Source organism: Etheostoma cragini, chromosome 14, assembly GCF_013103735.1.
Source record: "Etheostoma cragini isolate CJK2018 chromosome 14, CSU_Ecrag_1.0, whole genome shotgun sequence".
In the NCBI taxonomy this organism is placed as follows: Eukaryota; Metazoa; Chordata; class Actinopteri; order Perciformes; family Percidae; genus Etheostoma; species Etheostoma cragini.
Window position 1 is genome coordinate 21718108 of NC_048420.1, and position 22005 is coordinate 21740112.

General features: G+C 39.5%; 1 protein-coding gene across 7 annotated transcripts in view; it reads right to left on the reverse strand.

The window, feature by feature from the left end:
• col11a2 (collagen, type XI, alpha 2) overlaps positions 1-22005 on the reverse strand; it is a 49811-nt gene that overhangs the window by 15912 nt on the left and 11894 nt on the right. The window contains exons 2-22 of one of the 7 annotated variants that reach the window (XM_034892141.1): positions 20371-20532; positions 18719-18929; positions 18342-18504; positions 17593-17715; positions 15572-15679; positions 10906-11034; positions 8669-8878; positions 7520-7573; positions 6812-6853; positions 6615-6677; positions 6360-6434; positions 5861-5947; positions 5359-5415; positions 4631-4684; positions 4399-4452; positions 4008-4061; positions 3473-3526; positions 2801-2854; positions 2645-2689; positions 1397-1450; positions 63-107 (exon numbers count right to left, since the gene is read on the reverse strand). In XM_034892141.1, coding sequence (XP_034748032.1) covers positions 63-107; positions 1397-1450; positions 2645-2689; positions 2801-2854; positions 3473-3526; positions 4008-4061; positions 4399-4452; positions 4631-4684; positions 5359-5415; positions 5861-5947; positions 6360-6434; positions 6615-6677; positions 6812-6853; positions 7520-7573; positions 8669-8878; positions 10906-11034; positions 15572-15679; positions 17593-17715; positions 18342-18504; positions 18719-18929; positions 20371-20532 — 1898 coding nt within the window. Of the gene's footprint in view, positions 1-62; positions 108-1396; positions 1451-2644; positions 2690-2800; positions 2855-3472; positions 3527-4007; positions 4062-4398; positions 4453-4630; positions 4685-5358; positions 5416-5860; positions 5948-6359; positions 6435-6614; positions 6678-6811; positions 6854-7519; positions 7574-8668; positions 8879-10905; positions 11035-12283; positions 12714-15568; positions 15933-17592; positions 17716-18341; positions 18505-18718; positions 18930-20370; positions 20533-22005 lie in introns of those variants that run through there. The other 6 variants (XM_034892135.1, XM_034892136.1, XM_034892137.1 and 3 more) reach the window with 6 other exon arrangements.

A 22005-nucleotide genomic window follows, 5' to 3' on the forward strand; every position in this document is an offset into this window, starting at 1 on the left:
TAATAATCAGCTGATTCAAAAGTTACATGATAACATGGTAGATAACTTAAAGTGACACTGACCAGGTTTCCCTTGGGACCGTGGGGCCCGTCATTTCCTCGTACACCCTGAGGAGAAAAGAGGACGAACAGAGAAAAATCAGAATGGAAATCTGAACACTGATGTCAACAATTCAAACACAGTTGCACACACTAATGATTAACTCACTTTTATATTCAAAGCAATTCTTTTTTTTGCTGCCTGCTGTAGGAACGGATACGATCCTGTGCCTCACTGCTCAATGCTTCTTACAGCAAATTACAGATTTTGGTGATGATGGGAGTGTGTGGTTTAGCTTTGTCGCAATCAGCACTTTATAGCAGCTTATAAGGGGAACTCCACTGATTTACCCATAAATATCTGTTTACAGTTCTTAAGTAGCATAAAGGTACTAAAGCTGATACATGTCCTCTGTGATGCTGGCTCACCAGACATCTGTAGCCTGCTCTTCAGGTTTTCTTCAGGTTAGCAGCTGGAGGCTACAGTAGCTACTACTGGCATAACACACCTGCATCTCTGACCAACTGTCAGTGGTCGAGTTGCATTGTGGGGATTGTGTGCACCAGTTCTGTTTTCAGTTTCAGCTAATATGACAGAAAGTTAGTTTTATGAGTCTTACCTACTGCACCTTTAAGTAAAAGTGATAATGTTTTAGCATTATTTACCAAAATTAAAAGTACTTACTATACAGAATGGCCCATTTTAGAATCCTATATGAATGAATATTACTGCATTATAATTATTGATGCATGACTGTGTTCATCACTTTAATGTTTCGACTGGTATGAGTGGAGCTAATTTGAATTAAAGTCATATATTGCGGGTTGCCTAACTAATAATGAATCATCATTTATTAGTTGATTTGAAATCTGACTCTAAATCTGCAAAGTAGCTGTCAAATAAATGTAGTGGAGTAAATTGTGCAATAATAACCTCTTAGAGGGAAAGGAGTAGAAGTATAAAATAGCATAAAATGGATATACCGAAGTAGAGTACAACAAAAATGTACTTTGGTACAGTACTTAAGTAAATGTACTTAGTTATGTTTTACCGCTGTTTGAGGGCAGGACTCAACCACAGCCAAACAACTCTAGTACATTTAAATATATGAGTGTTAAAGGGACACTTGGGACATAGCCGCCTGAATCCTGGGTGATACTGGGTGTCTTGGTATTGTTTTGAGGTGATTGTGGGAACATTACATGTTCATTTTTAGATCACTGGACATCCCCATCTTTATTTCAGGTTGCATGCTGTTGTTTCAGGAGGTGCTGTGGGTGTTCAGTGGTCACAGATGGATAAAACAATGCACCTAAAATAAACTCAGCCCACTGTGGTTTTAATTTTTTTTACTCACGGGAGGTCCAGAGATTCCAGGGGGACCTTTGGGTCCGAGCAAACCACGAGGTCCCTAGACACACACACACACACACACACACACACATCGAGATCAACAAATAATTCAAACCATATTCCAACATCCTCAGTTTATATCCTCGAAAAAAAATCACAATATGGATAAATATAAATGTGAGGTCAAAGGTCAACAACAGCTACAGCTGCAACAGGAGCATCGGGACAAACTGACAGATGAATATGTAGTAAACTAATTATTATATTGTAATGATTGTTACGGTTTGTTGATTACAAAAAAAAGTATTTGTAACAAACTAAATAATGGATAGGTCACAATCATTTGGTAGATGGTATGGTGTACCTTTAAATAATTATTGTTTATGGGAATTATTATTGAATGAATGAATGAATGAATTATGAATAATTTTTTTCAATAAAATAAATACTTAGGACACCTAAAAAAATATAGCTTTCTTGTTTTAAATACTAATGTAAGACTTCTTTGACGGGATGACTTTATAAGGTATGGCAAGTGTTTTGCCCTAAATTCTACTTTTATGATGACTATAATGTTCAGGGTCTTTTTTGACACTGTCCTAGTTAGAGTTGTAGTACTTGACTGCAATATATTGAAAAGTGTTTCTAATATTCTGCCCCACCCATATTTGTAAATAGGGAGGACAAACTATTTAGAACCATCTCTTATTATAATGTAGTCCAGTGCAACACCACTTTAACAATGACCTCTGACTTAGACTTCTCTTTAGTGTAATACATTTATAACATTTATATTTCAGACATTGTCAACAAAAACAGAACATTATAGACTTTAAAAAGGTAGAGTTAAAAAAAAATACGTTTCTAGTCTCATTTCCTAAAGTTTGTAAAATTTTGAACGTTTATTTATTCTGGCTTACTCATAAGGTTTATGTTATTTATGAAGCGGACGGAGTTAGCATCCAGACATCCAATTCAGTCTGCACATGTTTCTTGTAGACTTCCTAATAGAAATCATTGCACTATACTGTGAGTGATCTTGCAGCACTTCTACCTGTCCATCACTGCCTGACACATAATTACAGTGAAGAACTATTTAAGGAATTACTGCTATGCTGAGAAACAACAGGTGGGAAAGTGGAAATATGGATGCACAGGGATGTACAGTATTATGGGATGCTGTTTATAACTGAGACATATAGACAAGAGGGAGGGATTTTAAATCGGACTGTGTTGTCATTGAAACACTCACTGGTTCACCTGGGAGACCCCTGGGTCCAATGTCTCCGTCGTCTCCCTGGAAACAACACACAAAGACAACATGTCAAGGATGTAAAGATGCTGATTATTATCATTATGTTATGGAGTGGCAAAATGGCCGATGTTTTCTTTTCTCATATCTTCGTACCCTCTCTCCGTCCTCTCCTTGAGGTCCTGGGGGTCCCATTGCTCCTGAGTCACCCTGCGGAGATGAAAGATCGGAGGAGTGAGGAATCCGAACATGATTTAGCTCTGCTTACAAACAGATACCGAAGAATTAAGGTTCTTATAAATATTAAACACTTGTGTATGTCTAGGTAATGTCTGATTATTAATGGCTGTATTGTTATTGTATGTTTTTGATGTTGTGTAAAAAATTAAGGAAATCAAAATAAACAACAACAAAAAACAAGCAAAATTCTCTTTCTATTACCACTATTACTACTACTAATGCCATGGTTTCTTGGTATGCCGGTTCACTCTTACTTTATATAAACCTAAAGCTGGAAATAAAGAGATCCCAAAGTGAGCTCAGTACAGAAGGAATTGTCAGACGAGGACTCCATGAAGACACCGGAGCTTGCTGAAGTTCCATCTGTAGTGAGTTTGCACTTATCTGGTTGCTGATTATATTGATTACAGGACAGTCTTTAAAAGACTAAGGGACAACAGACACAAAACTTGCTGTAGTAAAATCCTTATTTTATCATTTAAACATATCAAAGTCTTCGTGTGAAATTCAGTAAATCCAAACAGCAGATTCAGAAATGTTTGATTATTTATATTTATTCACAAATAATGTTTTTATTTTCTCACTCACCCTGTGTCCTTTGTCACCGGGCAAACCAGGAAGGCCATCAAAACCACGGTCCCCCTGAGAGAGACAAACAGACATGTAAGGTATTACTAATGCATTGTAGTAGATATAGAAATATATCACAATTGGACACGGTGCATTAACACTGAGTTTAAACCTTTGATATGTACATAGCTGTGGACACTAGCCAACGCATGAGATGCTCAGCTGGACTTTATTGTTTAAGCAGGACTGGCTTAATCATATTCCTGCATCATAGCCTACCAGGCCGAACATTTATCATTAAACAAATTCACAAAACAAAAAAAACCTACAAGCACTAAAAGACTCGGGAGTGATAGGTTTAATTTTCAAGGCAACATCACAGTTACTGTCAGTATGAGTTTCCACTCAAATGAGACCACTATTTCATATTGGGGGATCCTTTCCAGGACCTCTAACTAAAATGCCAGACCAGCGATACAAACAGTTACAATCTCAAGCCAGTAGAGTTCATTTTGACGATGTCCATAAAGAAATGGCACTAAAGAAAGGTTACCTTAGATCCAGACTCTCCAGGCATTCCCCGGGCGCCATCAGCTCCGGCACGGCCCTGTTAGGAGACAAGCAAAGGAAGAACATGTTTCAAAAGTGATTTGTATATCAGACACAGTTGTACCACTTGCCAAACACCCATGATCAGTTGTTTTTACAGGGCATGCTTGGCAAAGATAGAGATAATATTAACAGGGCTATGGGAGAGATCCACGTATGAAAATAGATAGATTCCTTGTCTAAAAGACATATTGAGGTAATGGTTGAAACATCTACACCGTTCACTTAGAATTTACTCCTGAGTCTCTTTGAGAAACAGCAGTTATGTCCCGTGTACGTTGAGTCAAACAAATAATAAACAACTTAAAGACCAACCAGCCATTTTTCATACTCACTCTTCTTCCTGCTTTGCCTGGAGGTCCCATAATACCTTGGGATCCCCTGGGGCCCTGAGAAATGAATTATTTATTAGTCTTTGATAAATGGTTGTCATAGATCTGACCTGAGTACACTATAAGTTCAATAATAACATACACAATACTGTACTGTAAAAGGAAGGAAATTTGTTCAGTGGTTTGACATTATTTTCATGATTTTGAGTTCAGAGTTCAGCTTTAGTGTTTTTACCTGAGGACCAGGGTCTCCACTCTCTCCTTTCAAACCATTACTTCCTGGATTTCCCTGAAACAGTGACAACAATCATCACCATCATCATCAGCAACAGCAAAACTATTTACTGTTGTGCACATTATACTTTTTGGCTTTTCCCCTTTCCTTTATTGGACAAGGGACTTGCCATCTCCAACAGAAAACACAGATCACACACTGCTCCAAACAGCTCTGTTGTAGTCCATTCTTTACTTCCGTAACAAACGTGTGTCACTTTGTAACACACATTATAATGCTCGCCAATGTGTTAGCGTGGCACGCCCTCATGCTCTGCTTCTGACTGGCTAGTAATGCTGACCTAGGTACTGCGCATGTGAGATGCCTCACTCAGAAGCTTCAACAGAGAGCTCAACACACAGGGTGAAAAGAACAGCTACAGCAATGTGTAGTACAACAAAAATATTTTTTATGATTTTTTAAACATATTATGATGTAACCTTTAATTACAATTATGAATCTGAAATAGGCATTATATGGGCACTTTAATGATCAGAGAAAAGAAAAAAAACAAGTTGTTTTGTAATTAAGGGGACATATCAAAAGGCCTTTAAGAGCCCTACGGTATACTGAGATCTGAATCCTTGTTTAGGTCCAGGTTTTTGTATTGTGTAGTGCATTGTGACATTTATTAGCAATGACAACAGCAGGCTCTGTACAGCTTAGGGTCAGAATGACAGATAACATACCAGTGGTCCAGGGCGTCCAGTGAAACCCATTGGTCCAGGAGGTCCTTTCAGGGCCATCTAGAGACAACATATCAAAATCAATGATGATGAAGGCACATGGCTTCTTGTAATGTTGATGATTAAGAAAAGAAAAGTCTCCTTTTACACTCATAAATCTCCCTGGATGAGTTGTTAAATGTTTAAAATGTAAATGTAAAAAGTAAGATGTTATGAAGGTTTTCTCTGCTCTGTTTGTGTTATGTGCACTCTTTTTTTTCTTGTGTATAACATGTTATGGTTTTTGTACTCACTTTGGTAAGCTAAGTGCCTTTTTAATATCAATAGCAAAGTCTAATGTCTATCAAATCATATGTGCTTTCATGTTATTATCCATCTACAGACACAATGTTTTTTAAAGATGGAAACACTCTGGGGCAATGGGCGAAGCATCAAGACTCCACTGATGGATCCTTGAGGAAAACTAACCATACACTGGAAATGGGAAGTTAAAGTGATGACTGACCCTGGCCTGAGACAAGATGGCTGCGGCCTGGGCTTCCTGTGCAGAAACGACAGGACCCTTATCTCCTCCACTCTGACCAAAACGGAACTGCAAAAAAGAAAAGAAAAAAGCATTTAGACATCTGAGTGGACGCTGTGCCCAATCAATAGTAGAGGGTAAGTGTTGGAGAAATTGGTTATGATTGATTTAAAAAAAACATACGGTTGAACAATAACTTGAACTAATAAAGGAGACAAACAAATTAAAAATGATTAGATATGCGAGGATCCTCCAACTTATAGATCTTTGAATGGGCAGCCTTCATGTATTTAAAGAAAATACAGCTTCAATGCATTTTAACAGGTATTTGTATTGAACATACATAGTTATACAGAAGATTGAACCAGGGCCAATGTTAAAAATGGCAATGTTGGAGCAAAAATCACATCACAGTCCCATTTTTCGGCCATTCAGACAGTATCCCTTTCTAATAAAGGATCAAAGGTTAAGGGGGACTCACAGGCAGCATGACTGAGGTTCCAGGAGGTCCAGGGACTCCGTCAGCTCCAGGCAGACCAGCCCTACCAGGAAGGCCCTGCAGGACGGATAGAGGAAAGGGTGAGCTGGCGGGTTGAAGGAAAGAGTGGAAGTAAAATATGCTTCTTTTGCATAACGCATCTGCAATAACCAACAATGTTTCAGAATTGTCTGTGCACAGATTCAGCACTAATCTCTACAAACCTGCAGTAACCCTCAGATAAAATGAAACACTCACCCTCTCGCCAGGGTCGCCGACAGAGCCAGGAGGTCCAGAGGAGCCGGGCGGGCCTGTAGGACCCTGGAAGAGGTAGGGGGAAGAGGATATAAGTGTTTTGATTGCAGAGGTCTAATCAAACTACAGGAGTATAAATGTAATGAGGTCTGTTAAATATCCTTTGGACAGAAACACAGGAATAATTATCATTTACTTACAGCAGGTCCCTCAGGTCCTGGAGGTCCTTCAATCAGCATACCCTGCAAAGATCAAAATAAAGTCAGAAATGTAACACAGGAGAAAATCTTATAAAAAGAACATTCAAGTGTGTACATTGAAGAAAGTGATTACTCCTTTATAAGGCTTCCCTGTTTTTGTTTGTAATGTATCTTAAAAGTCATTTTTTAGTTTTTATTAAGCACATTTGGCTCCTACTGGAGAGATCAGTCCTGGCTGCATTTCAGGTTAAATAACTTATATCTTAGCATTTTAAGACGGAAACATGCACTAAAAAAAGAAAATCAGCTTGGGTGACAAATGGAAACATTAAACTACCAGTTGTCTAATATAGAATTTTTGTCAAGCTCCTCATTGAAAATTGACAGCTGGTCAACAGTATAATGACACATTGGCACCCATTGAAACAACTATGGGACAGTATAGGCAACCCACTGTAGGCATGTCCTGTGATTTTATAATAGAAAAGGTATTGTTCTTCAGCCAAAATGTTCTTCTAATAGGCAAATATGTGTTGAATCACACCCTCAACTTCATGTGGCAAATCTATCTTGAATTACAGTTAAAAAGCAAGATATTGACTGGAGGGTTACTGGTGCAAAGCCATGGAGCTTCTGGGGAAAGTGGCTGAGAACAAGCTGGTTTAAATACACATGCTGAGGTAAAGCTTCTTAAAGCCAGTGACTTACAGGCTCCAAGACAGCAGGTTCTCCTTTGTCTCCTTTCTGGCCTCTGACGGCGGCCTGAGGAAAACACAGATGTAGCCAACAACACAGCATAGTCAGTATAAAGGTACTCACACACATACATTGAAAACAAAAAAGACAAACGCACACTGCAGATTTGGCTGCATGCATTTGGACAGCAGGTGCACACTTACACTAAACACCCACATTAGTTTGCAACATTGTATACACATTATTATGCCAGTGTTTCCAAAATGTTGGTCCATTACTTGAATATTCGTTTTGCATAGATACAGAGAATGATGTTGGCTTAGCAGCTCTAAATGAAGCCATACACTGAGATAAATGGCATTCAAGACAAAAAATGCAGCAGTTGGTTACTGCTGCACTTCCAAATGCCTGTTTATGCAGTGTATGTGACAGTTCAAGTTATCATATATGTTTTTAGGATCCCGAATAGCTTCAACTACCAATAGCTATTCATCCAAGGGTCCTGAGTTTCTCACTATACACCGTATAGAATAAAACCAATTTCAACCATTGATGTGGGGACTATGTCTTGGTCCATAAAGTATTTGAAATGCATTCAAATACAGGTTTCTCTGTGACTGATTGAGTTTGTTTGGCATAGAATTGAATCCATAATTATTATATTGCATATTGGCCATTTTGAATTTACAAACACTTTTGGTTGGAAGACTAAAAAAGGTGTTAAAAATCAATACAAATGAGTACAAGGGTGTATGATATATTTTTAGAGTCAAGGAAAAATAGGTAACATTGGTCAAAGTTGTAGCGGGTCCTCCTGAGATTTCTAAACAGATTATATAACATTTAGGTCTGTCTAAAATCCCCACTTATGTGTTAAAGGGAAGGTAGTTATGGCTACATTCTGTATCCCAGTCTTCTACGTAAAGCTTTATATAGTACCAGGTGTGTTTAAATTACCCACCATGGTTCAGAAGGTCCCAGAGTCGTAAAAAACTAAACACACCGAAATGAATTATGTGTTTCTATAATGGCCTTTGAGAGACGACAAACTCAAACAAGTCACTTGAGAGGACATTGAATACAATTTGACAAAGACTAGGATTCAGATTTGGTTGAAACTGATTTTGTGTTTTTTTTTGCCTCTGAAGCAAAACGACTTACGCCTCCCTCATCTGTCACAGCGGACAGGGCAGGGCCCATGTTGGCTTCGCCCCCTCCAGTCTCCAGCATTGGCTCATTGTAGTCCTTGTAGGAATAGTCGTATTCCTTAAGGCCCACGTCCACATACTCCTCAGTAAAGGCCTCCTCGCCCACACCGCCTGCCTTGGTGACATCTACCTCCTCTCCCACCAACGTTGTCTCCACCTGGGGCTGGGTCGGGTTTATCAGAGCCGCAACGGGGTGGATAGAGAGGCACGGGAGGATGTGGCAAGCAAAGGGAAATAAAGATGCAAGAGAAAGAAGGAAGGAAGACCGAGATGTTTGAATGAAGGGGAAACGTTAGCAAAGGAAAGAGAAATGTAGAATGAATCACCAGGGGGAGTAGAAGAAGGGAGCATATATAAAAAGAAGTGAGTCTTACCTTTTGCAAATAAAAAGTGACATAGGGACAGAAAACAAAAAGACATCTGGCAGACTGTGGCATCTGTCCTTCATGCTTAACTTCGGTCAGATTCTTTCAGGTACATTACAGATTTGTAGGATAATCCTGCAATTTTAGATCTCCTGGTAATTATTTATTGTTAAATTATTACTATTTATTGTTAATAGTATGTTTCCACTAAAGCATATCCTCATCAGCTTGTGTGTGATGACCTGTCCAATTTTGCTCAAATATATTAACCAACATTGTCGTTTGGTTTAATGTCATGGTTTTGCTTGTCTAGTCCCTAAACACACAGAACTGATATGAAGCACTTTGTGAAAACAAGCTGCTGCTACGTGTATGCTATGCAAAGCAAAAGCTATGATATTTTCTATTTTACTTACCATGGTTGTTTTAAAAACAAATATCAATCTAGTGGAATTATGCTGTACCTTTATCTCATATACAAATGCAGTAATTGAAAATACAACTGAACAACAAATTGCGAATAATGAAAATGATATACTATATACCATATGGAACTGACACAATTCTCATCAAAACATCAGCAAAAACATCACAATTGGAAAACAAAACAAATTCATAAATTCAGCTAATATAGACGGTAAAATGGTAATGATGACCATATGGATTATCACCTAAATAAGTGAACTGTGAGAAACAGATCAGAACTGTGAGAAACTCAGTCTCAAATTCTGACTATTTAGGGCAAAGTAAGCCACAGCAGTTACTGTATTCTTTAGTTCAGTTAGATCTTTCTCTCAAACCAGAATGCATTATATTCATCTCCCATTGTTGCTGTGGTTAAAACTGCATATCAAATACTTGTACGCGTATCCCTTTTTCACAAGATCTTTGTTCTTATGTCAAGATTACAACCTGATCAACCACGGGTCTTGAGATGAGATCAAGAATCTTGTTGTTAGCGGGAAAAGGGATACACATAAAAATGTTTGATGATACAAGCAGATGAATGTGGTGCATTCTCTTTGAAAAAGTGTGTCTTGTCACGTGGCATCGGTGCCAACAAAACATTGTATTGTGGTTAGAAAAGTATAAAGAGAGACAGAACTACTTGGTAAAACTACAAAGACTGGGCTCACCACCACACAGGTATTACATGGTCTTCTTCCTTTGTTGATGGCTGTTTCTTGTTTTGAGGCGAGGATTTATTCTTGTTTTTGTCACTTTGTGCTAGTTGGTAAACTTCTATTATTTTTGTATTTTCCCATGCAAATGAAAGGTCCCAAATTACACAATTTTTAGGTACATACTTGTGTTTTTGGTTTCTACTGGAACATGTTTACATGCTTTACTAGTCAAATACAAATTATTTTGCTCATTCCATTGGTCTGAATAAACCTGTATTCACACTTTCTAACGCCCGTCTCTTTAAGCCCCCCGACAGATAAAAGCCCAGCTTTCTCAGATTGATCAGCGTTTCCAGGTCTTCGGTATCTGCGCTCTCTGTGTTGCTGCACCATCATTGCAATAATGATAACATTTACGGCCTTGCTGCATCACTTTCTACCTATATATAGTATAGTGGTAACATCACAACTGTACGGAAGTCCTGACGGCTTGATAAAAGGCATCGTTTTTTAAATACTGGCTGTGTGCATTTCTCTGTGAACAAAGCATTTGATACTTTCACAATATTAGCACCTTGACCAGCTTTATACTGGATGCTTACATTTATGTTCTTTATAAGGTTTATTTACTCTATAAGTCTTCTTTGACTATTTCATTTTCTTGATCTGTGTCACTATCCAGTGTGTATTTTTCTTATTACCTGTACAGGGACCTCTTCTTGTTCATTCACCTCACCCTCTGGCACCGTCTCCCCATAGTAATAATCAGTCTCTGTAGCGGTGTGGCCAGGATCGGAATATTCAGAATCTACATCCTGATTGGTCAAATTGACAGGAATTGGGGAGCAGGGAGGAAGTAAGCAGATTTTAATGGGAGAGCGTGGTTAGTTCAAAGTCTGCTTGTAAGTGATGATGAGTTAAAAGTGAAAAAATGGAACACATCCTAAAATTGTGGTTGCCAAATGATATCTTTACCGGCAGCTCACATTTTTAAAGATGTAAATCCATTTCATAAAAGAAATTTCAGGTAGAATCTCAATGACTATAAATGTTGTCAGATGCAAGATTTAGGGAGCCATTGAGACTACTTTGCTGAGATTTCTTTTTACTGTATTGTTGAACATCTTTAGCTTTTAAAAGCACACAAAGCCAATATTCATGAAAGGGTGAAGTCTGCTCTTACTAGAAGTAAGTAGGACTGAGAGCCTCCATCCGTAAAGATGAAAACATTCGTTACTTGATGCTTTGGGATGTCTAGTGTAACAAAGACCAGAAAACCAAGAGGCAACCCAGACTAACAGCCTCACAGAACCTAATTCAATTAATTCAATGTAACACATTGAATTTCCCAGAACCCACTACGTGGAAGCAGCTCCATAGTAGACTCCACATTCAATTCAATGTAACTTGTAATGCAAGCACACTTGCTTTTTTAGTTTCTGTGAGGCTGCTTTATTCATATTTGATACAAAATATGGCCAGATAAAGAGACACGTGTCAGAGAGAAAACACAGGTACTTCAAAAACAAAACAAAGGGAGGCAATGACAGAGTGACAGAGGAGATTTGGTGTGTTGCTTGTGTATATAATGTAATAGTATTTGTGTTTTCTCAGGTTTAGTTATTGTGCCACAGAAATCCATGCTCATTCATTTGACTGGTACGTTAATGGTTTCCCCTGAAAAGAAAGAGACGGAGTGCTGAAGTGCATTCAGGTTCTGAGATCCAGTAGTAGATTGAGTAGGAGTATAAAGTAAAGTAAAGAACAATGAAACTGTACAATTAGCCATGCTTCAATGTTCACCGCTTTATGATATCATATGAAGAAGTTGGGGTGATCATAAAGATCATATGATATATAAACAGAGGAGAAGGCACTCAGCTTGGTATGAACCAACTTCCATTCTGAAGACCAGATTGTCCACCATCGAGGAAATACCTCAAAATTTGCACTGCAAGCCATCTATCGATAACATTTTGTTGCAGACCCTGGATGGTGGACAGAACTGGCAAACAGATGGGGCAGATGGATCATACAACTCTGGACACTGTGACCCAAACATGGACCCTCTTGTTGTACCTGTTGATAACCGTTGGTATTTTTCTTCGCTGGGACTGTAGTTCCACTCAGCACAGTCTTGCCAAAGGGTGGGAATGGTTTGTGCTGGGATTTAACATTTTCCAACACCACCTTGGATTTGGTGGGTCTAGGTGGAGTTGGTCGGACAGTGGCAGATGTTGGAGGTACTTTCTTCGGGGTGGAAACCTTTTCGACCAGAGTCTTCACAACTTTGCTCACCGTCGGTTTGACCAGAGGGACTTTGGCGACCACAGTTTTAACTTTGTTGACCTCTTTGACTTCTGTCTTTACTTGAGTTTTTGCTGCTGCTAAAGCTTTGGTAACCACAACCTTTGCTGTTTTTGTAGCTTCAGGTTTTGATGCTTTTGTAGGTTTAGGTGCCTTTGTAGCTTCTACTTTGGCAGCTGATTTAGCTGCATTGACCACAGTCTTTTCTACTTTAACAACTTTCTCAGTCTTTGCTTTTGTAGTGGTTTCAATTTTTGCCTGGTTTGTAGCGCCATTACTAGCAACTTTCTTTTCTACCACAGTATTAATTTTGCCTTTGCCGTTAGCCTTTGCCTCACCATTGACTTTATTCTCAGCTTTGCCATTCATTTTGACTTTAACCTCGGTGGTAGTTTTGCCATTTCCATTGGCTTTCTTCTCTGCTGCAGCTTTGCCATTGCTGTTTCCATTAGTCTTAGACACAACAGTCGATTTTCCATTGGTTTTCATTTCTGCTGAGGTTTTTCCATTTCCATTGACTTTCTTCTCAGCTACAACCTTGCCATTGCCATTTCCATTAACCTTTGCCTGAGCTGTAGGCTTGGCATCAGCTGTAGCTTTGCCATTGCTGCTTGTTTTCGTTACAGCTGGTTTTCCATTGCCATTGCTGTTGGCTTTAGCTGCACCATTTACTTTCTTCTCAGCAGCTGGTTTACCATTGCCGTTCTTAGCTGGGACAGCCGTAGGCTTAGATTTAACTGCTGCTGTTGGTTTGATCTTAGACAAAAGGATCTCTACTGCAGTGGGCTTAGCTTTTGATGGCTTGGCTGTGGCAGACTTAGGAGCTTTGGTGGGCATGGGCAACTTGACTACAAGTTTGGATAGTCCAGTCTTGGCCGGCTTAGCTGGAGTGGGTTTTGGTTTGACAGGGGTGGATTTAGTTGGGGTTGCTTTTCCATTGAGCTCCTTCTTCTAATATCCGCGATTATTGTTTGGTTAAGATGTTGTTTAGTATGTAAAAGTGCATATTGACAAAAAGAGAGTAGAGGAAGACAAAGATAAATGGAAGGGTTGGGAGGGGGGTGAAAAGCACAAACAAGGGATGGACAGAAGGAGAGAGAAAGACAAGAGTGGATGTTTTGAGAAACAATGACATAAAGATGGCCAAGGCTTGGATGATTTACTGAGACTGTACAGGCATTACTGGATACAGCAGATGATTCAGACAAGTTTCAAAACAGTAAGTAAAATACAACTGAAAAAACTACCAGTAATCAAACAAATTGAAAATTGACATTTTTTAGAAATTTCACATCTTTGACCGTTACTTAGAGGAGTGTTTGCTGGTCTCTCCAGTAATGCCATTCCCAATTTTAAATGACAAAGCAGCATCTTTGCGCTAATATGAACTGGAGCCTGTGGTTTGGCAGAGGCACTGAGTGTGTGGCTGGTCAGGTGAAGCTGGTGCTAAACACACAAACACACACACACACACACACACACACACACAATACATAGACATCACTAAGGCACTGGCCTGCTGTGCTCTCTCTCCCTCTCTCACACACACACACACACACACACACACACACATTATAATGCACTGCAAGACAGGGATTGTTACTGCTGTTTAGCCATGTAAAGGAAAGAGCGTCAATGCCAGGCAAGCATGCAAATGCATGTGAGTCACATGAAAACACAAAATGAAAACAAAAGTTCACAGTTAATTCTCACTCTTCATGCTACTATTAAGAAAAAACATGCAAATTCACATTGTCAACCAACAAAAATGTCACCGTAAAACAGGCCATCACCATGAATATAAACTCCTCAAATATGCAATACAGAACACAATCAGACTCAAAGGAAGCATATTGTGGCATACATGCATGCCATATAGAGGTCAGCTTTACAACCAAGATGAAAATATGTGCATTGATATTCCCATGTTGACTGGAAAATTGGTATGGAAACTGATAACCCAGAAGTACAGTAGGTGCATGCGGTGATCCTCCAAGTCAATATAGAAATCATGCGAGTATGAAGACAACACAGACACATGCCCTGGTCAAATAGCATTGCAAATGTTGCTGTGTTTTTTTGTGATGAACTGTTTAACTGGGTGGAGTTCATCATAAAAATGAGGTGCAATCACAGAAAAGCATTTGAAAGTCAATTAATTAGGCACTTCTGTGATCAGCCACTTTGTGTTACAAATTCCATCTATCTTGTTCACAATGAAAATAAAAACAAAACATATTTACAAAGACAATTTGACCAAGATCAGGTAAAGAAAAGGCTACTCTGGCATGTTCTTACGTGTGTTTCCTATGCTAACTTGTATTTGGCATTAAGGACAAATCACCCAATCATCATGTAATCCATTGGTTTGATATGGAAATTTCAGCAGATGCACAAATTAAAAAAATCTGAATCAGAGATCAGAGATGTTCAAGTAAGTAACCTTTCTTAAGAGTCTCAACAAATTCTTGTAGAGTCCATTATGTGATAGAAGACCTTTGTGACATCCCTATTTAAACATGAACGTGCTCTCCTTTAACAGGATATATGGAAGAGTGAAGTATAGAGAACTGAGTGGAAACGAATGTGAGGAAAAAGTGATCATGTGTGTATAACAACACAGCTGCACCTGTACCACCCCAGTGCCCCCACTTGGCCACATCCGGACACACACACCCACACACACATATATCACAACATGTAAATGACACAAGGACAAAAAATCATAAGAAAGAATGGTACTCCTGTGTGACGAAGTCAGTGGAAACGAGTTGGACGTGTGAGAGGTCAATGTGGATTACAGAAAAGGTGGAATGTGAATGCAACAAAGGGGGAATGGAATAATGAGGGATGAGAGAGGCATATGGAATGCTAAAAAAAAATTTTTTAACCAAAATTTTAGGGAGTATGGAATATAAATCTTGTTCACACAAATATTTTGCAAGCTAAACCTATATTATGAATTAGGCCACCGTTATTTATTTAAATCCCTTCTCTCATTCTCCTTCCCTTCCACAAACCCGCTCCTGTTTTCCCTCTCTCGTGCTCCCTCTTTACCTGTTGACTGGGGGCCCCAGGTTGAGGAGAGGGGGACGCAGAGGAGGGAATGCCTGTTGTTTCCTCATAATAATAGGGGTATTCATGGTCATCCTGCTCCTCATCAAAGTACTGAGAGAGATTGGAAGGATTGAAAGATGGGAAAGATGGACGAAGGGATGGGTTGGCAGATGGGGCATAAAAGCAAGAGGAATGAAACGAGAAGAATGCATGAAAAGGGGGAAAGTGGATTTCCAAATGGGAGGTGAACAGAGATTGCAGAGGGCAAAGAGGGAAAAACATAGGAGAGAAGGGGTGAATGTTGGTGATAGACAGCAAGAGACAGCAAAGGAGATAATAAAAATGCTTAGCTTTTATTTTTCCCTTCATCAGAGGAGTCTGTGCTGCTGTTTAAAAAAATTTGATATTAGAATTGCCCATACACAGACAACCTTGATGAATAAGAAAACAGCAAAAAATAGAGCAACGGGTGAATCCAATGAATAAAACCACACTGATTTATATTCATTCAGAAAGCAGTCATTTCAACAGGGTCAACATGACAGGGTTTGGGACACAAGGTATTGGAGCTCTGTGCAGTGACTGATACAAATATTGGATTGACTGATCCAGCATGCAAGCTTATAAAACAAAGATCATGTACTTTGGATGGATGAATGCGGATGAAAATCACCTGCTACTAGCACTGTGACGCAGCTGGTGTCAAGGAACTGTCTGCTCCCAAATATCAGTATGTTTTTGAGAGAAAAAAGGGAGGGAGAGCTTGCCAAGCTTACAATGTGCGTATTATAATGTGCACAGCCAGTCTCAGTAAGCAAAGAGGCTCCACCTTAAGCCATCTTCATGTCAAATGCTTATTTGTCTCTATTGAACCAGAAAACCAATCAGAATTTAACTTCATTTGCATGTTTTATGTACTTAATAAATTCTCTTTGTTTCAATCCATGGAAAGAAAATTAGGGAAAGACATGTGGGCTTGTATCATCCTCTTTCCCCTTCCTTTTCTGTGTTCCATTGCAGAAAAGTCACAACTAATCAACTGTTAAATAATTCAAGTTTATCGAACGCAAAGTGTATTTAATGATGGTAATGTGTCCATTTTTAGAGATATGGTTGTGGAAAGGTATGAAATGATAACGTCTCTGCTTTTCTTTATTTACCTCAGGGACACACAGACCAAGGGGAAAGTGGATGGATACAAACTGTTGACGGGGATGCGTGAGGAAGACAGAAAGGGAGAGCAGCACTTTGATGACATTATCAGATGACCCAAACTCAGCCTGAGGACTTGTTGTTTATTTTCCGAGGAATGGTGCATTAATATGGCCTTTGTTTTTACAAACTATCATGTAGTATAGCTTTCCTAACACAAATCATATTTCTGAAAGATAAGATGTAAGAGAAGATATGTTGATGAATCAGTGATTAAATAGGTTGATTTCATAACCCCTTGTGAAAGGAAAGCACACTAGGAGGAGCTTGAAGCAAACATGGGAAGACATGCAAACTCCAGACAGCAGGAATTTTAAGGACCTTTTATCTGAATTGTCTCAACTGACCCAGAATTATCTAATAAGTGATAGACTCTTTCAATTTTATGCATGTAAGGTGCTTAAGTCCACTTCCAAACTCCTTTATGTGGGAAGACCATCATTTAGAAAAGTGCCAATGAAAAGGAAAACAAAGTCCACAGGTTTTGTTTGGGCCTGCTTTATCGGAGCTACGGATGAGCCTACAATTTTATGAATAAGTTGTGTTAGTGTAGTGATGTCAGGTTATCCACTCTGTAATAGATGCTACTCAGTTGTCTAGTGAGTGCTATGGGATTTGTTTGAACAACCTAATCCAGCAGTAACCTTCATAATAGGTGAAAGAGTGTGAGGGAAGTATAAAGGATACTGTAGTTATTGTAGCCTTCACAAAGGTATTTGGGTTCATTGTCTGATAAAAGTTACATGTGTGCAGAGGACCCGATTCTGATGTCATGTCTATGGATGAACCTGTGTTGTGGTGATGTTACTCACGTATGTGTTGGGGTCCTGAGCCTGGGTCTTGGGCAGTGGGGAGTCACAGTCAGGGCTGTAGTGTTCACAGAAGTCATAGGCAGCCTGGGGGTTGGAGGCAATCAGCAGTTGCTGGATGTCTCCCTGTTAGAAGATAAAAAAAGAAAAAAAAGAAAAGATTAACAAAAACCTGTACAGCTACATCATCTATTACAGAGCTCAATGAAAACTTCTAAAGCAGGGGTCATCAACATTTTTTTATGTCAAAAAAACACTTAACTGAGAGTGAGATGGATCAGGGACATCCTCCTACATATAATGTATAAAATTAAGTTGCATAATAAACCTACAATAACGTGTCGGCCGCCTAAAGGCTTTATACATACCCTATATGCAAAGAATACAAAGTTATTAAAATAGCCTCCTAATTGTTGGCATGATTTTATAAATCATGTTTAATGTTAAACATACGTTAAGCGCAATTAATCCTTAGAAATCCTTCGTGACTACATTACCTAGGGCAGCAAGCAGTGGGGATTTAAATTTGCTAACATTATTTTGGATAATGACTTTAATACTACACTAATTTGGAGGCACTCCTGCATTGACTCCGAGGATCCCCTAGAGGTCCCAGACCCCTGTTGAAGATCCCTGGTATAAAGTATATTAAGTATTGATGTGTTCTAACTTGAATCAATTGTACCTTTTATGACTTGAACTTTCTACTACGTATTCAAAGACTCAGCCACGCAAGCAAAGTTTGTCCTCACCTTGAAAACCTCCTCATCAAGCAGACGGGCACCGAAGACTGTGATGCCATTAGTGTCAACCACTGCGTTGTTGCCGCGGGGCAGAGCGCGGGTCATCTTCTTCTTGCAGTCCAGCAGCAGTGTCACATTTTTCTTTGAAACAGAGATAGCGATGCGATGCCACCTAGTGACAAAGAGGAGGAACAAAGGCGAATAAATGTTTACTGCGACTACAGGCCTGATTAGAAACGTATCAAACCAACCCTCAAATCAACTCTCACACACACACACACACACACACACACACACACACACACACACTATTCCCAACTACTAACACCCACATGACCCCAAACATGTCTCAACCAGTCACAAACTGGTTGTTGCCGTTTACTGACTTGCCATCAGCCAGATTGACGCCTCTGAACAGTGGGTAGTCCTCGGGGGCTGGCTTGCCGTTCTGGTCCTCGTACAGGAAAACAGGTGAGCGTCCCATTTCAATGCCCAGCTGCTGGATGCCCTGCTCGCTGTAGATGGAGAGGAGGAAAGCCTGGAGGCCAGCTTGGGCCTTAACCAGAGCCATGATGGAAAAATTCTCTGGGAATGGACCTATTGATAAGAGAAGGGAGGGATGGGAGGAGAGCAACAATGAAAGACAGAAACAGGTAAGATCACGAAGATGGGTCATTGCTAGACTAGTATGTGGGTATTTCAGGACAGGAAGAAAATGAGAAGGAGGCAGTAATGGAGTAAAGAGCCTGTATAGAGCCTGTGCTGTAAGTTGGCTGATCTGGACCTTGCACCAGCGCATGTGTTTATCATGGAAAAGATGGGAGACAGGAGGTGAAGGTAAAGAACGAGAAGGCAAAATAAACAGGTTTGAAAATAGTACAAATGAACAAGTGATGGCTGACAAAGGAAGAGACAGGGATAAGTAGTGCAGTATGAGAGATGGAGAAGGTAATTTGAAAATGACTCCGGTAAGGAGCTTAACGTGATGAAAGTAAGAGCATCTGTGCCAGGATCAACTGATCACAATGTCACAGTTAGTCCCATGTGAAGCTGACATAGATGATGATGGCACGTAATAACAGGTGGGCAGAGCTGGAGAAGGATGGCTAAATGCTATGCCTCAGAAAATGAGTTGAACATCAGCTATGACTTTTGAGGATTTCTTAAAAACCACAAAAGTGCTACTTTCTCCTTTTCACTCCTTTATTCCACGGTGTCAGACGGTATTCTTAAGTTAATTTGTTATGGCTCTCCCAGTTTAACTCAGCTTGTGCGCTGCAACACATAATTATACTTTATATCCATGAGCAATCTATCATGAGGCACCAAAGCCTCGCTAAACTCCAGAGAGCTAGATTTAAAATACCTCCAGACATGAGTTGCAACCTGTATTTCTAATTATAGGTTTCTGCAGTCTGGAATTCATCGCAAATAAGTTAAATATTAAGCCTATCCTAAAGTTTACTAGTGTAAAGTACAACACAGGAGCATAAATATTTCTGAAAATACATACATGCACAAACTGTTTTGTTGAAATGACCAAGTTACTGAACAAAATAAATCTAAAATACATATAATCAAATTGTGACACTATGAGAACTACTATATTTAATCCCAACATGTAACAGCCTGAGGAAAAAACAGTTATTGAATTTCAATAGTTTTTTATTTCATCACAGTATACAATGAAGCAACATGCACAGCAGACGTTTGTTTCTCTTTTTGTTTTAAGAAAATACTGAACACACAAACCAGGCTAATGTACTTATTTTTACTGCACAAAGGTTTCATGTTTACATTGTATGAAATGTGCCATTGAAATATAGTTTGATTGATTAATTGATTTTGTATTTATATGTTACAACTTGTACTAGCTGATGTGGCAATATTGATCATAATTACAGTCTAACAATAAAGGTCCCTTTGTTTAATTTGAAGATAAACAAAAGATTTAACTTTAGGTGTTTATAGCAACAGTGATCACGTAGCAAGCAGCCTCATCTTGTCAGACCGGCAGTCCCGTCTAGCTAAAGCCTACCTGAGAAGAGCTGCTTTGTGGGGGCAGAGATCTGGGCCTTCTTGGAGATGCGGTATGCATGGTCGGGGGTGCCTGAGCGACGGAATGTGCAGAAGCCGGGGACTTTTTTCACGCCCTCGGGGAGAGAGGGAACCTGCAGAGCCCGCAACACATCCACTGGGTCTGGGGAAGAGAGGAGGAGAAGAAAAGTGGCATTACAACTCATTAGCATAGTTGTTCTGTGCGTGACAGAGGGACTCAGTTTATAAAGTAAACAAGTTAACTTTCAAAGCTGAAACTTTAATCCCCAGCACTGATCAGTGAATTACACACAATTATCACTTCAACATCGAACTTTGAGTCCTACTTTCTCTGGACAGAGCATGTCATTCTACAGTTTTTCATTAGTCACTTTCTGTGGATTTAGAGGTGCACATCCAGTACTTTATGAGTTAAAGAGATAGAGCTGGTGTATTTAAGCATAAACATGAAATAGATTTTAATGACACTACAGCAGGCATTGATATATTCTGACGTCTTCCACGGCAGCTTTTCAGAAGGCCCATGGTCCTAAAGGCTGTTTGGAAATCAATGTAAAGGTCGAGACTTTTTAAAGCGTACTCCTATACTTGTTCCAATGTTGCTGAATCCAAAGTAGAGGACAGTTTTATCTTTCACCGTAGCCATTCTTTTGCAGCTGCAGAGACCTAACTTTGCCCAGAGGATCAGAAAAGTTAATCTTGAAAGTAATCTTAAATGTTCTTGCAGCACTAATGCAATTTCGGAGCAGGTACAGGTGATGTCCACAATGGCTACCACTGTACATAGAGCTATAATGTAACAAAGGCAGCACTGTGTCCGAGCAAGTGGGACAGAGTCCAAGTCACATACATGAACCTCTGCAGGGCGGGTACAGTAAAGCTCAGTCTAAAGCAGAGCAGAGACAGTTCTCTCTATTCTGCTCACATTTATCAAGCAACTAGAACAAGTGGCTGTTGATGTGAAAGTGCTGAGTCAGATGAATATGAGGATACACATGACATGCACCAACACAAAAATCACAGGTACACACACACACACACAGACACACATATACATCCTAACATCACATACATGTATACAAATGCACACACACAAACACTGTACCCCCAGTTTCACATCCTGTCTCAACTTTCACATGCTGAGGTCTGTTTCTTCACCCTCCGTCTGCACTCTGGTTTGCCTTGTTGACTTTCTCACATTGCTGAAAGGCACTGCGTCAATCTGTGTGTTTCAGTTTGAAAAGCATGACTTTAACTTTGGGATTCAGGGTTTGATTACCTTTAGGACTTGTGGATAAAGGCAACATTTCTTATGTTATAATTGATTTCCTTACATGGGATACTAAACAGCAGGCACTTAAACGTTGCGATTCTACAAAGAAAGTAGAAAATTCCACAGTCACAGTCCCGCCATATGCATCTAATAAAAAGAAGAAGAAGCAGTACTACCTGATATTAAATGCTCAGTGTTAGCTCCGTGCCTCTTAACTGTTTTGGAAGCAAACATATTGAATTAACGAATAATCTTAAACATAATTTACAGTTAGTTTGACTCATGTCAGCACTAATTTCACCACAGTAGGAATTGCATTTTAACAGGGTGGATCCTGCTACG